Raw genomic sequence first — 14,788 nt, forward strand, 5'->3', positions numbered from 1 at the left:
GTACGCACGTTCTCAATGTGACATCAATCCATCACGGCATACAGTCTATCTCTGTTACACTTTATGCAATCTGGGAACCCATCTGATTGATTGATTGATTGATTGATTGAAATATTTATTAACAGTTTGTAGAATTTACAGTACATTTCAAGCACAAACTCAATACAAAGACTGTTAACTGTGAGTGGACGACCCAATTAAGCATTACACTTGTTTACAACAGGGTCCACATTGTTCAATTCAACAAAACATTTAGAGACATACAAACATTTAGAGACATACAAATAGACATTTCTATGTAGCTAAAGAACAGAACAGGAATTCATCATATAGGAAGCAAAAAAGGGAAAAGATACAATATACAGTGAGGGAAAATGGGGGGGGGGTGGGGGGGATTCAGATTTTACAGAGGCCAGTTTCGAATTGCAGCCATCCGTAGGTGCCCTTTGAGAGCGGTTTTGAAGGAGTCAAGGGATTCACATGTCTGCAAAACAAAGGGGAAACAGCGCCCTCTGGCTCTGAGTCAACAGTCTTTTATGTCAGTGGTTCCCAAAGTGAGATCCAGGAACCCCCAGGGGTCCTTGAGGGAGTTCCCGGGGGTCCCCCAGCTAAATGATAGTTTGGAATCAAGTGGACCCCCATATGGGTCTGTAACTCTGGTCCATTTGGTTCCATTTGTACACTCTCAGAGTTAAATTAACATGATTGATGATTTTACTATTTATCCCATTCTGACCGGGCACCCATTTTGGTGTCAGCATCATGTTATGCTTTAGCTATTGAAAAATAGCAGATCTACAAGCTCATATCGCGCCACCGAGTGGCGCGATACGAGCTTGTAGGTCTGCTATTTTTTTTTAAATCGAAGAACGACTGACATTTCTAGAATCTGATCTCAGGTCAGAATGGGTTAATCAGACCAGTGTGTGTCCGGCGGAAACCTCGTATGAATCTGATCTCAGGTCAGAATGTGTTAAATTGGGTGTCCCAGGGATAGAAATGGTATGGTAGACTAATACTGGGGGTCCTTGAAATTGAACGGGTTGAGAATCACTGCTATAGCCGTAAACATCTTCTCTTATGGAGTCCCTGGCATATCATTTCAAATGGGGGTCCGTCCGTGGGGCTAATTAGTGTAAATCTGGGGGTCCTTGACGTGAAAATGTTTGGGAACCCCCGTTTTATGTGTCATCATAGGCCTACTTTATGTGAGCGTTTACTCCCAAATGTAGCATCATTGTGAAGTACGGAACACAGCCAGTTGTTACATTTATCCACATGAGCCTCGTAGCAGCCCTATTCTCCTTTTCTCCTTTTCAGCAAAAGATTGTGACCAGCTCACAATGTATCACATTTGGGACACGTTGTGAGCTTGTAGATTGGCTATTTTCCACTGTGCCTCCACTCCACCGACCTTAATAGTGTTACTGTCACAAATTCAGGATTACTCTTGCATTTCAGTTCAAGAACTATAGCCTATACACAGTATACAGCATTAGGCTACTTCATTAGAATACAATCTGATCTAATAATTCAACAAATAGGCTACTCTACATCCTCACAGTGCACCGTGAAGTGAATCATAGTGAAATGGATTTTAGTGATGATGCAATTTACAATTTAGGCCTTTTAGCAGACGCTCTTAACCCATTCTGACCGGGCACCCATTTTGGTATTAGCATCATGTTATGCTTTAGCTATTTAAAAATAGCAGATCTACAAGCTCATATCGCGCCACCGAGTGGCGCGATACGAGCTTGTAGGTCTGCTATTTTTTGAAAAATCGAAGAAAGACTGACATTTTTTTTAATCTGATCTCAGGTCAGAATGGGTTAATCAGACCAGTGTGTGTCCAGTGGAAACCTCGTGTGAATCTGATCTCAGGTCAGAATGGGAGGGCATGCGTGTGATATCATCATCAAAACTGGAAGTTATGCAGGAACGCCTACTGAGTGGCAAAAAAACTACTTTCTGGCATTGACAGCCCATACATCCAAACAGAAAAGTCCTATCTGATTGCATTAAACAACATTAAACAATATTAAACTCACTTTGCCTGTTGCTTTGCCACTCGATGTGCCATTCACTTTACCCTCTACACACTAAACCCAAGCGTTTAGGTTATAAACAGTTTTAAACACATATTTGTAACACTTTTTAAACGTGTCACAGTGTTTAGATTATAAACAGAAGAACATGTTTAATCCCTGTAACACTTTTTAAACACATAAACGTGTTTAGTTTTTACAATCAAAGTCAGTCATATAGGTGTTTAGAATTTGAACACTAGGTGAACTCGTGTTCTACTGTATTTTATGACCATTAATAAACATTTGGCATTTTATTATTACACACATGGTGTTTAGGTTTAAACGCGTCACATGTTTCAGGGATTTACAGTGTATTCAGAGCGACTTACATTAAGCAAGAACAAAAAAGCATAGCAATACATCATAATACATAAAGTAGTTATCATGAAACATGCGTAAGCTACGAACATAACAGTGATAAAAAAGAGATATAGTCTATTGCATTTTTTTGACTAATTCATAACGTGGCCACTAATTATTTCTGCAAACATCACTTAGGTCACATTCTCACCTAATACTTCGGTAGATTCGATGTGAGAGATTTTGTCATGTTTGTGTACTGACTTTATAGGTACCGTAAGCCTGTTAAATTGCTTTGTTTTATGGGTTTGGTTGCCATGTGTATTGTGATTAACCCATTCTGACCTGAGATCAGATTCATACGAGGTTTCCACTGGACACACATTGGTCCGATGAACCCATTCTGACCTGAGATCAGATTCTAAAAATGTCAGTCGTTCTTCGATTTTTTTCAAAAATAGCAGACCTACAAGCTCGTATCGCGCCACTCTGTGGCGCGATATAAGCTTGTAGATCTGCTATTTTTAAATAGCTAAAGCATAACATGATGCTGACACCAAAATGGGTGCCCGGTCGGTCAGAATGGGTTAATGAAAATGTTTGCATTTGTCAGGTGTGTTACTGTTCCTGGTTGTGAGACAGTTGTCTCTCCAGCAATGTATATAATTGCCAATTGGAGAAGAAATGTGAGTATAATGTCTTTATGTGCAAAGTTGATCGAAAGTGGGTTGATACAGTGTGATTCTGTCTAACATTCTATGACATTTCTGCTTGTGATTCTGTGTAACATTCTATATGTTTATGTGGTGACATTCGGTGTACAGCTGCAGTTGATGAGATGGTGTGGCCATAACTGTGAACTGAGTCACATGCAACCGGAGAGCCACCTGGTAATGTAGTTTGTTTTAGTTATGCTTTTTTGTATTTCACTTTGTATTTTGAGAACTGGTTTCAATGGAATAAACAGTGTTCTGTGTTTATAGGTGTAATGGCAATCCTTCACTTCAAACTTTGTTGCACATTACTTCACAGGTGGTGGAAGTGATCGTATGCAGCACTAGTGCACACAGAAACATCCAGTCGTAGAGCTCAGTTTGACTGTATTTATTGACAGAGTTGTACAGATGAGATGAACATACCAGTGATAATATATAGCGATTATCCTGTTCTTTTGTCTGCTTCTGGCTGCTGGCTGGTAAGAGCGGTGTGCGCCTCCCACCATACCCTGATGTGTCTAACCTGAATCACTGCACCTGAGTGCTCTTTAAATACACACCCAGTGCTGTCAAATCTAAAGCCCGCCACCAAGTGTTCAAACATAGTATGCCAACCATAATAAGTCACCATCCTAATAGCTCCTACAATAGGTTTATGTGGAGTTAGCAGCTGAGGTTTAACCGCTGTTCCTTTTTCTTTGTATACTTTTTGCAATAAATGTACAGGTTACAATTCAGCTGGCCGGCTACTGTGAGTGAGCAGGTTAATGCTCCTAGATCATAGACTTATAGTGATAAGACTTAGAATGCAGAGCTGGTCAGCTGGCTTGAACATTTGTTGTTGTTGTTTCCACTGGACACACACTGGTCTGACGAACCCATTCTGACCTGAGATCAGATTCTAAAAATGTCAGTCGTTCTTCGTTTTTTCCCCCAAAAATAGCAGACCTACAAGCTCGTATCGCGCCACTCGGTGGCGCGATATGAGCTTGTAGATCTGCTATTTTTCAATAGCTAAAGCATAACATGATGCAGACACCAAAATGGGTGCCCGGTCAGAATGGGTTAAACAGGAATTATTATATTATAATAATAATAATAATAATAATAATAATAATAATAATAATAATAATAATAATAATAATAATAAATTATATTATAATATAGGAATACGTATAGGAATTGTTGGGTACATCTATTAGAGTATGATCTTTACCTGACTATTATGTAAAGTGCCATGAGCCAACCTGTTGTGATTTGGTGTGATATAAATTGAATAACATTTATTTTAACAGCTATAGGGGCTAATGTATCCTCGTTATTTTCCCAGTCAAGAGGCCAGACTTCCCCAAGGTTATCGCCGTCTCCTCTTCTTGTCACGGTTGACTGGCGTGGAACAGACACATGGTAATGAAGACCCCCGTCTATTCCTAAAGTGCAGGGGAAACATGGGTCGCTTTCCAACGTGGCCTGCTGCTGTACCAATCAGCTTTAGACTCCCATTACACCCACACACAGCACCAATTGCTAAGCTCATTATATCTGGTCCGCGGCGGCACCATTACTCTGCTGTGACATTCACTCAAGGTAATACTGACAGTCGACTCGACAGCAGACTGTTTGTTTGTCTGTCTGTCGGTTCTGGCTGTATGAGCCAACATTTGCATACAATACTAATGAGGAATAGCTTCATACATACAGCAGTATATGGACAATCCACATTATGTTGTGTTCAGCTTCTGCCTTGCTGTGTTCTATTTCTCTCCATTCCACTGATATCACGGTATGTAATTTTGATTCTGTGTTAAACTGACCTCCAATTTGAGGACATTTAAACAGAAGACAAAAAAATGGCTACTGGAAAAGGTTCCCCTATATATAAGGGTCATCTTAGAGGGATGGATAGGGACGTACCTGTTGTGTTGTGTATGTAATGTATATGTACTGTTATGTATTTGTGATGTATTTTAAAGTATTGTTCCGTTCAGTGTGAGAGGACCCCAGTGGAAATAAGTCTTTGGACTTTACTGTGTGATCCTTGGATCGCTGATTATAATGCTGTATTATGATTGCTTTTCTAAATAAATCAAATCAAATCAAATTCTGAACTTTAGTCCTTTTCAACCCAAAGGTTGGGCATCGATCTCTTCAAGGCAGCGGGCAGCGGTGGCCTATAAGGGTTAGAGGAGCGCCCTTGTTGCCCAAAGGTTGCCGGTTCGATTCCCTGGACGGGCAGGAGAAATCTGGGTGGGGAAGTGATTGTCATCACTCGCCCAACACTGAACCCCCAACTGCTCCCCCTGGAGCTGCTTAGTGGCAGTATCAGACTGTGGTTGTACCGGTCAGCTCCCAGGTTTTAATGTGTGTGTGTTTCTATGTGCAGGGCGTTGCTGAAAATGAGCACCTGTGCTCAGCTACTTCCCTGGGTAAATAAAGAATATTAAAAAAATATATCATTCCCACTGAGTTTGATGCGAATCTGCCCTTCCATTCTCCATCTTGACATTGATTATGACTTTGAGAGTTTTTTTGTTTTTTAAGATATATATATTTTTGGGCTTTTTCTGCCTTTATTGGATAGTATGTATGGTGACAGGAAATGGGGAGAGAGGTGGGGGGGTGACACGCGGGCAAAGGTCGCCGGGATCGGAGTCAGAACCCGCGACACGCCGTCAGGCTGGCGTTGCAGCCTAGGTGCCCGGACCGCTACACTGGCCGCCCGCATTTGTACACACAAAACAGTGGTTTTACAATATAAATTGGGGTACCAGAGATAGAAATGCCATTAACCCATTCTGAACGGGCACCCATTTTGGTGTTGGCATCATGTTATGTTTTAGCTATTGAAAAATAGCAGATCTACAAGCTCATAGCGCGCCACCGAGTGGCGCGCTACGAGCTTGTAGGTCTGCTATTTTTGAAAAATCGACATTTTTTTAGAATCCGATCTCAGGTCAGAATGGGTCAATCAGACCAATGTGTGTCCAGTGGAAACCTCGTATGAATCTGATCTCAGGTTAGAATGGGTTAAATCGGGGGTCTGTAGCATATTGCGTGTGAAACTGGGGGTCTGTGAAATTAATGTTTCGGAATCACTGCTAGAGACGTAAAGATTCTCCCTTATCGGGGTCACTGCATGGCATATGTTTTCAAATGGGGGGGGGGGGGTCCGTGGCCTAATAAATGTTGGTTTGGGGGTCCTTGACACAAAGAGGTTTGGGAACCACTGTATAGGTATTATTATATAGCTGATGAGCTGCTTAGCTCATCGTCCCATTAGGATGGCTGGTGTTTTCAGCACCCTCTGGTGGACAACTCTGAGCTTTGCATTGCTTCATGGCTCCACCAATATGAAGATTCACTGAAGTTAAAGGGTTATCTATTCCAGTGGTTCCCAAAAAATGTCATGTCAAGGACCCCCAAATTGACACTCATTAGCCCATGTACCCCCAATAGAAAACATATGCCAGGGACCCCCATAATAGGCCGTATTGTGAGGTCCCTTTTCGTTAAGTTCCGTTCCCGCGTCATGGGCACTACACATTCAATGCATTTTTTTCATAGATAATACCCTTCTGGACTTTGGGTTAAAAGTTCTACTCATAATATCCTGCAGTATTTTGTCACAGGCCAGAAATGTATATTATAAAAGTATATAACCAAAAAACGAAAATCTTGTGCTGCTGTTTTTGCTTGTAAAAAAAATACCTAACATCTGAAACAAGTACTGGTGCCTTAGTTTACTCATATGTGAATCTAGATCATGAAATGTAGCAAATTTGCTTCAACTTAAGTGATTGGCACACAGCACATGAAGCATACACATAGTAAATGTAGCCAAAAGCTTATATTTCATACATAAAAGATTTCACAACCTACTGTGTAATGAAAGGTAGAAAAGAAAAGCAGTGCACCTCTGCCCACAAAGGCTACAAATCTATCAAATTGTTACCACACACCCCTAAATTGAATAATGCAAAAAATGGACAAGACTAAAGACAAATGCAATAAAGGTCTGAATTATTACAACATAGGAAACATTTATTCAAGTATCACAAAGTGTCACAGCATCTGACATTAATGTACAGCTGGCGACCTTTGGGGTCGCCATCGCGACCTCAATGGCTTCTAACTAAAACAGTTTTGGCTGTAAAACCAGATGAGCTACACATGCAGACTGTGGGTGTGTCTGGAACCCTATGGCTATGTGAAAACGAGTGAACTTTTGACGTTTTTGACAAACGTGGTGTCTATTTCAAACACATTGAAATGCCCTGATGTATGATTACATCTATCTAGAACACTCTAATATACACATTACTATTGATACAGATAGGAGTATTAAATAATGAATGCACAAAATCTCTGTACGTGCATATACACGTCCATCAGTAGACGTATCTCGAAAATCGTTCAACCGACCAACTTCAAACTCGGCATGTGCGTTGCTGCTGACTCCAGGTACATTTTTATGTCCGATGTTGAGTTGATTGGATAGGTAGTTGTCCAGAACCACCTACAGTATGTACGCCCAATCGCCTATACATAGGTGTTGGCGTAACAGTATAGTATAGTATAGTATAGTATAGTATAGTATAGTATAGTATAGTATAGTATAGTATAGTATAGTATAGTATAGTATAGTATAGTATATAGTCTAATGCCTTCATGGGACTGTTGTCTTCCTGCGCTCGCATGAAATGCAGACCAGCCTCTCCTCTGTTGTTGGAATGTCAAAATATCCATCGCGGGGTCGGAGACCAGAGCCATTGAGTCATTTAAATGCTACTTTAAATGCTTAGTATGACCTTTCACTGCTTTGTCTCAACCATTACTCAATGGTTCTGGTCTCAGACCACACGGTGGATATTTTGACATTCAGTTTTTTGGAATGTCGCCATTGCTGTTCGAGCAGCCATAAACTAAACAGGTTCATCTCGATGTTCTGGGCATCTTTGTAATGTTAGTGTTAGTAAAAAGCAGGTAAAAGAGTAACCTTTGACTTGAGGCAGACTAACATCAGTCCGCCTGCAGGAAATACGTAAGCTGCGACCATGAGACCCGTTTCTGACTACTCTGATGTACTGATGATGTGTTCTTGATTGAATGCTCGGATCTTTTAGCGTATGCAACAGGATGCTGCAAATGGCTGGTGAGGAAGACGCGGGCTCCGTCGTGGGGAGCTCACATGGAGTGGATGGTTTAGGTGCATACAGCGATGAAGATGTACACCATAATGGTGTGTTCTAGATTTAATCATGAATTGGAACATTCCAATGTGTTTCTAATGATTAAAATACATGCATGGACTTGACTGAAAGTGAAAGTTATAACTCGTTTTCACATTGCCACCATCTTGGAAATGAAAATTAGCGTACCAGACACACCCCATTGTAATGATAAGTATTCCAACATGTTTGTAATGGTCAAATAACTAAATAAATAGACACCGCATTTGTAGCTTATCTGGTTCAAATGTTACAGCAAAAAAGGGTTTTAGGTGGCAGCCATAATGGATTTGTCCGCCATGGCGACCCCGAAGGTCACAGGCTCGGGCGCCCTAGCTTAATCATTAGAGCATGCCCTGGGCTACATCCGGGCCAAATTATGTCCCTTTAATATTGGCATGGAAATATCCGTAAGGCCCGGGACTATTGCTGAAATGTCAGATTACCACAGTTTGTGGTACTTTAATAAATGTTGTATACAAAATGTTGAAATAATTTGCATTTAGTTTTAATCTTGTAAATATTTAGCATTATTCCAAATTAGGGGGGCGTGGTAACATTTTGATAGACCAGCCATTTTGGGCCAAGGTGCGCTGCTTTTCTTTTCTACCTCTCAATTTACTATGTGTATGTTTCAGTGTGCTGGGTGTATGTTTCAGTGTGCTGGGTGTATGTTTCAGTGTGCTGGGTGGATTTACTATGTGTATGTTTCAGTGTGCTGGGTGCCAATAACGTTAGTTGAAGCGGGGTTTTTTTAACAAATTTGCTACATTTCAGGGGCACAGTGGCACAGTTGGTAGTGCTGTCGCCTCACAGCTAGAAGGTCCTGGGTTCGATTCCCGCTCGGGACGCTGTGGGTTCTGGTGGCGTGTTTCCTCCTCCGCGTCATCAGTGCCCAGACCCGAAGGCGGGGTTGGCGAAAGGGCCTTTCTGTGTGGAGTTTGCATGTTCTCCCCGTGTCCCCTAGGGTAGGTACCCTCACAAAAAACATGCCGTAATCCTGGTCACTAAACTGCCTCCCCCTGGCCAGCCGGGACGCCTGATGGAGGGGAAAAAGGAACTGGTTGGAATAACGTGTTCCTTCCACGCGCTACGTCCAACCAGGGAAACTCCCCCCTGTCAGGTGGAAAGGAGCAACTTGGACACTCAGGCATGAAGGAAGCATGAGTTCAAGTCCGTTGCTCTCCCCTTGTCCCCCATATATGGGGACTAGGTTGGTCTCCCCTTGTCCCCCATATATGGGGACTAGGTTGGTCTCCCCTTGTCCCCCATATATGGGGACTAGGTTGGTGGAGGGTGTGTAGAGCCCAGGATCACATTAGATGATTGACACAGGGGTGAAAAATGGATCATTTCATGATCTAGATTAACGTATGAGTAAACTAAGACACCAGTACTTGTTTCAGATGTTAGGTATACGTATTTATGACATATAAAGATTTTGTGTTGCCAAAATCAATATAACACATTTTACAAGCAAAAACAGCAGCACAAGATTTTCGTTTTTTGGTTACCGGTATATATTTGTATATACATTTCTACAAAATACTGCAGGATATTATGAGCAGAACTTTTAACCCAAAGTTCAGAAGGGTATTATCTATGAAAAAATGCATTGAATGAGTAGTGCCCATGACGCAGGAACGGAACTCATTTTCTAGGCACTTTTTCATTGGTCCCAACAAGGCCTACTAGTTTAGGTTTAAGGTTTAAGGCTGCATCCGATACTTCACTCATACGTACCGACGAGTGTGCATCGTTTCCGTATCCGCTCTAGAGTCTAGATCTAGAGCGGATCAGCAGTCTGCAAAGCAACTCCACCCCAACCCAGTCTACCATTATAAATAAACACTCAAATCCACAGTTCCACCAAGGCTCGTGAAAATAGTAATAGTTAGTGATGCACCGAATATTCGGCCGCAGAAATTCTTTGGCAGAAAATGACTAAAAATGCATTTTCGGCCAATTCGGCTTCGGCCCAAATAGGCAGAAAATATATTACCGAATAGTGTATGCAATTAATGCATTCAAAAGAGCAGAATAAATGTTTTATGGATCCATAATAGTGAATATTATTTAAGTTAAGTTTTGCCATAACCATAATATAACATTTGTAGAATCAAACTCAGGTTAATGGGTTAAGTGAGGATACTAAAACAGCGATATTCAGTTACACTTCATACCAATGATACTGTGTGGGTGTAGGTATGTTAAGTGATAACCACTTTCAAATTTTCCAAACATCTACAAGCTTGTAGGTCAACAATCTTTGCTATTTGTTGTACAACAAAGTATTTATAGTGCTTAAGTGGCATTCTGGACTAGACCTGTCTGGCTGGAAACATTGTGGTTGCAAGGACTGCATTTCTGACCTTTCAGATACAGGACTGTGTCACAGTCATTACCAGGTGATTGAGAGATTATTTATTCTTTACTTACTCTGTAGAAACATACTATTTTAACTAGTGATGCACGGAATAAGTTCAGAAAATGTTCGGCAGAAAATGGCTAAAAATGCATTTTTTACCTATTCGGTTTCGGCCCTAATAGGCAGAAAATATATCATCGAATAGTGTATGCAATTAATGCATTCAAAAGGTCTGAATACATGTTTTATGGACCCATAATAGTGATTATTATTTAAGTTAAGTTTTGCCATAACCATTTATTTTGCTAGCTTTAAGGTACGGCCATGACAGAAATGGTAGGAAAAAAATATGTAATATTACTGAAAGTAATATATTATATTACTTAAGTTACTTGACAACACTGGATAATGGTATTGGTTACATGGAGGTACTGTAACACTTGAAGCCAATGTATAAGGGGCCGTGTCCACAGAAAGCATTTTTTTAAAGGAGAATGTCATGCTAGAAAGCTTCCTTACCTTTCGTTATAGTTGTTAGGTCTGCACCAAAGTGGTCCAGGTGTTATTTTGTGCAAAAACACATTATTGGCTATTTCCCTTACCCCACCATAAGCCTTCAATGGGGCGCTGGATTTTAGTGCCAGCTCCATCCACTTGCATGGAGCTCGCAAAGTCTTGCGATAGACGAGACTTCACGCATACGGCTAGAACACAGCAACGGTGTTACTATTTTCGAGCGATGGAAATAAGCATATTAGGACTAAAACCCAGCGCCCCATTGAGGGCTTATGGTAAACAAATGAACCCTGACCCAAATAAAAACTATAAAACAATGGCAGCATAAATACATTAAGATTTCAGTGTTCACAAAAAAAGGGAAAGACACCAACGAGTAAATTATGGCTCAGACTAACCCTTCGTGAATGTAACCCGATCCCCACCCCAAAGGCGTTGCCGTCACTCCCCACCTCAATCGAGGATAGTGGATGGATAGAGGATGGTGGTCCTTTAATGTCCATATAGCCCATATATGTCAAACTCAAGGCCCGGGGGCCAAATCAGGCCCGTGAATGAATTATCTTTGGCCCGCGGGATGATATTTAATTAGTATTAGAACTGGCCCTCTGGTATATTGCACGGACCACTTTAATACTACAAGTCCCACAATGCACTGCGAGTGCATTGTCACACGTGTATCGAGGGCCCGCAAGCGCAAGCATGCGTCTTCTCTTCACTATTGATCAGCAGTGAAAGTAGATCACTTGTGGTCAAATTTCAGCTATACCCCTCTCCCCAAAAATGGCCCGTGTGTTGAAACACAGTCCGGCCCTCGACTTGTACCAATTTCTTTATTTTGGCCCACTGTGTATTTGAGTTTGACATCCCTGATATAGCCTGTGTCCGGCCTGAGAATGTTGTACAGTTGTCTGCAGACGTAAGCTATTCAAAAAGACACATCATCAGCATTTAGTAGCCTACTCATCTTCATAGCCCAAAGAATGCCATTGTGCAGATTATGTTACAAATTCATGTACTGTAGCAGAACTTTATGAGGGAAACATTATTTATATATCTTGTGTTGTGTGAATAATTGATTATCTTGATGTCTTGTTACTTTGTGTTAATCTTTTCTATACTATTGGCCTCATTATCTTACAGTACGTTATACTGGTGTTTCCTGTTGCTTCCTGTTCTCTATTCTCTTTTGCACTGAAATTGTGTTATTTTAGCCTACTTATTTTGTTTCATGCATCCTAATGTCATTGTATAATTGTGTTCCCTTTTGTTTGATGTAAAAGCACATTTAATTACCTTATTGGTGAAACGGGCTATAGGCCTAAAATTGTGTTGCCTTCATTGCAAAGTGCTTTGGATAATGTTGCTATTATTACTCTTGAAATCGCTTTTTAAAAATGTATTATGACTCTTCAGCTCAGGATTGACCATTACCTGTTATTGCAAAGCTATTGCATTTAGTTTGGCGGTGTGGCTTTGCTCATGTGATATTACAGCCTGTACATTGTGAATTGAATCACATGATCATATTACAATCCATAAATCACATTATTATCACAGAATCACCCATAACAAAAATAGATGCCACATATCATAGTAGAATCCATGAATCACGTTACGATCACAGAATGACCCATTACAGAACTAAACAGGGAGGTGGACTGGGGGAGGGAATTTGAACGCTGACATCTTAACCTCTGTGTCAGCTAGCATGTAGAGTGTGTCAGCTAGCATAGAGTGAACACAGAGGAGTGACTGCTTAAAAGGACTGTGTGACTGGGTGTGTAGTGCTGCCAGAATTGGCCAAAAATAGTATTTTTTTTAAAACACCACATCAGTGAATCAGTAATTTCTTCTCCTCAACGCCACGACTAAACTCAGGAAAGAGCAACAGGAAAAATGCAGAGAAAACTATTACTAATTTTCATACTATTGTTTCAGTTATTGATATCATTTGGGTTATGGTTGCATTATGGTTGCAGACACATTCATCAGACGATGGCAGTAAATGGGCTAACTGAACAAACGCTCAAAGGAAAAACAACGGAAGTACAAAGAAAACGGTCATCCTGTCCTGAGACCTCTCCTCTCCTGGTGGGTCCACTTCAGGTGGAGTTCAATTGGAACAGGACCATGGAGGCTGTGAGGGCAGATTTAGGCTCTACTCTGCTTGAGGGAGGACGTTATAAGCCAGCATGCTGTATTTCACATCACAAGGTGAGTAAATTAGTTAAAATTAGATTTTAACTAAAAACTAAAAAAAATAACAGTAAGCCTGTAGCGATGTCTATAATGCTCTTGAAGCCATAAAAGACTACATTTGTATGAAAAGTAAATCTGTAAATCCATATATATTTGAGGTCACAAACGGGCCAAGTGTCCTTGAGCAAGAGCACTGAACCCCGGCCCTAATTGCTCCCGATTTCCTCTGTCATCGGTGTATGAATGTGTGTGAATGAAATGCACAATTTATATAAAGCGAATAAAGGCGCTATATAAATGCGCCATTTACATTAGTGTCTGAGGAAGGGCGAGAGCCTGGAACATCACAAAAGCAATAACATAAATCCTATAACTTGATCCAACATTTTCCTGTACAACTCATGACATTTTCCTGTACAACTCATGACATTTTCCTGTACAACTCAACAACAGATCATTGTTATGTTCTTTTAGGTGGCAATCATCATTCCATTCCGCAATCGTCATCAACACCTGATACACTGGCTTTACTACCTCCATCCCATTCTGCAGCGCCAACAGTTGGACTATGGAGTGTACGTCATTAACCAGGACGGCGAGGGGAAGTTCAATAAGGCCAGATTGATGAATGTAGGGTTTGCTGAGGCATTGAAGGAGTACAATTATACCTGCTTTGTATTCTCTGATGTGGATCTAATCCCTATTAATGACCGTAACATCTATGGTTGCTTTAGTGATCCCAGACACCTGTCTGTGGCTGTTGACAAATTTGGTTTCATGTTGCCGTACTCAGCCATATTTGGTGGGGTTGTGTCATTGTCCAAAGAACAGTACTCGACCATTAATGGCTTCTCAAACAGCTACTGGGGCTGGGGCGGTGAGGATGATGACATCTACCAAAGAATTGCCACGAAATCCATGACCATCACTCGGCCTGACATGGCGACTGGGGTGTTCAAAATGATCAAGCATGAAAGAGACGTGCATAATGAACTTAATCCGGATAGAGTTGACATACTTCATAGAACCTCATCAACCATGGACGAAGATGGGATCAACTCCCTCAGATACACCATCAAGAAGATTGAGAAGGATACACTTTACACATTTATCACTGTGGACATTGGCACTCAGTGGCCCAAAAGAGAGTGGGTCTGGGTCTGACCACGTCTTAAATGCAAAAAGCACCGTTTGATTTTACACTTGAGCGGCTCTGGGCGCTGCTGGTGTGTTGCCATGTCTGTTTATTATAAGCGGCTTCTTTTTCTGTAAAGTTGCTTGTAATTATTGGTAGTTGTGGTTGCTTTTCTTGTTTCTAAAGTGCTTATTTGGGCTTTTCTCCTAATGTTTTAAACCAGTGATCCTCAC

General features: G+C 41.1%; 1 protein-coding gene across 1 annotated transcript; it reads left to right on the forward strand.

Annotated features, from left to right (window-relative positions):
• Positions 1–13,216: 13,216 nt before the first annotated feature.
• LOC310853158 (beta-1,4-galactosyltransferase 1-like) lies at positions 13,217–14,584 on the forward strand (the record flags this gene model as incomplete). Its single annotated transcript, XM_083757397.1, has 2 exons — positions 13,217–13,435; positions 13,895–14,584. The coding sequence occupies 2 exons, from the start codon at positions 13,217–13,219 to the stop codon at positions 14,582–14,584; spliced, it is 909 nt and encodes a 302-aa protein (XP_083613523.1).
• Positions 14,585–14,788: the final 204 nt, after the last annotated feature.

Source organism: Protomyctophum parallelum, assembly GCF_964188405.1.
Source record: "Protomyctophum parallelum genome assembly, chromosome: 22".
NCBI classification, from domain to species: domain Eukaryota; kingdom Metazoa; phylum Chordata; class Actinopteri; order Myctophiformes; family Myctophidae; genus Protomyctophum; species Protomyctophum parallelum.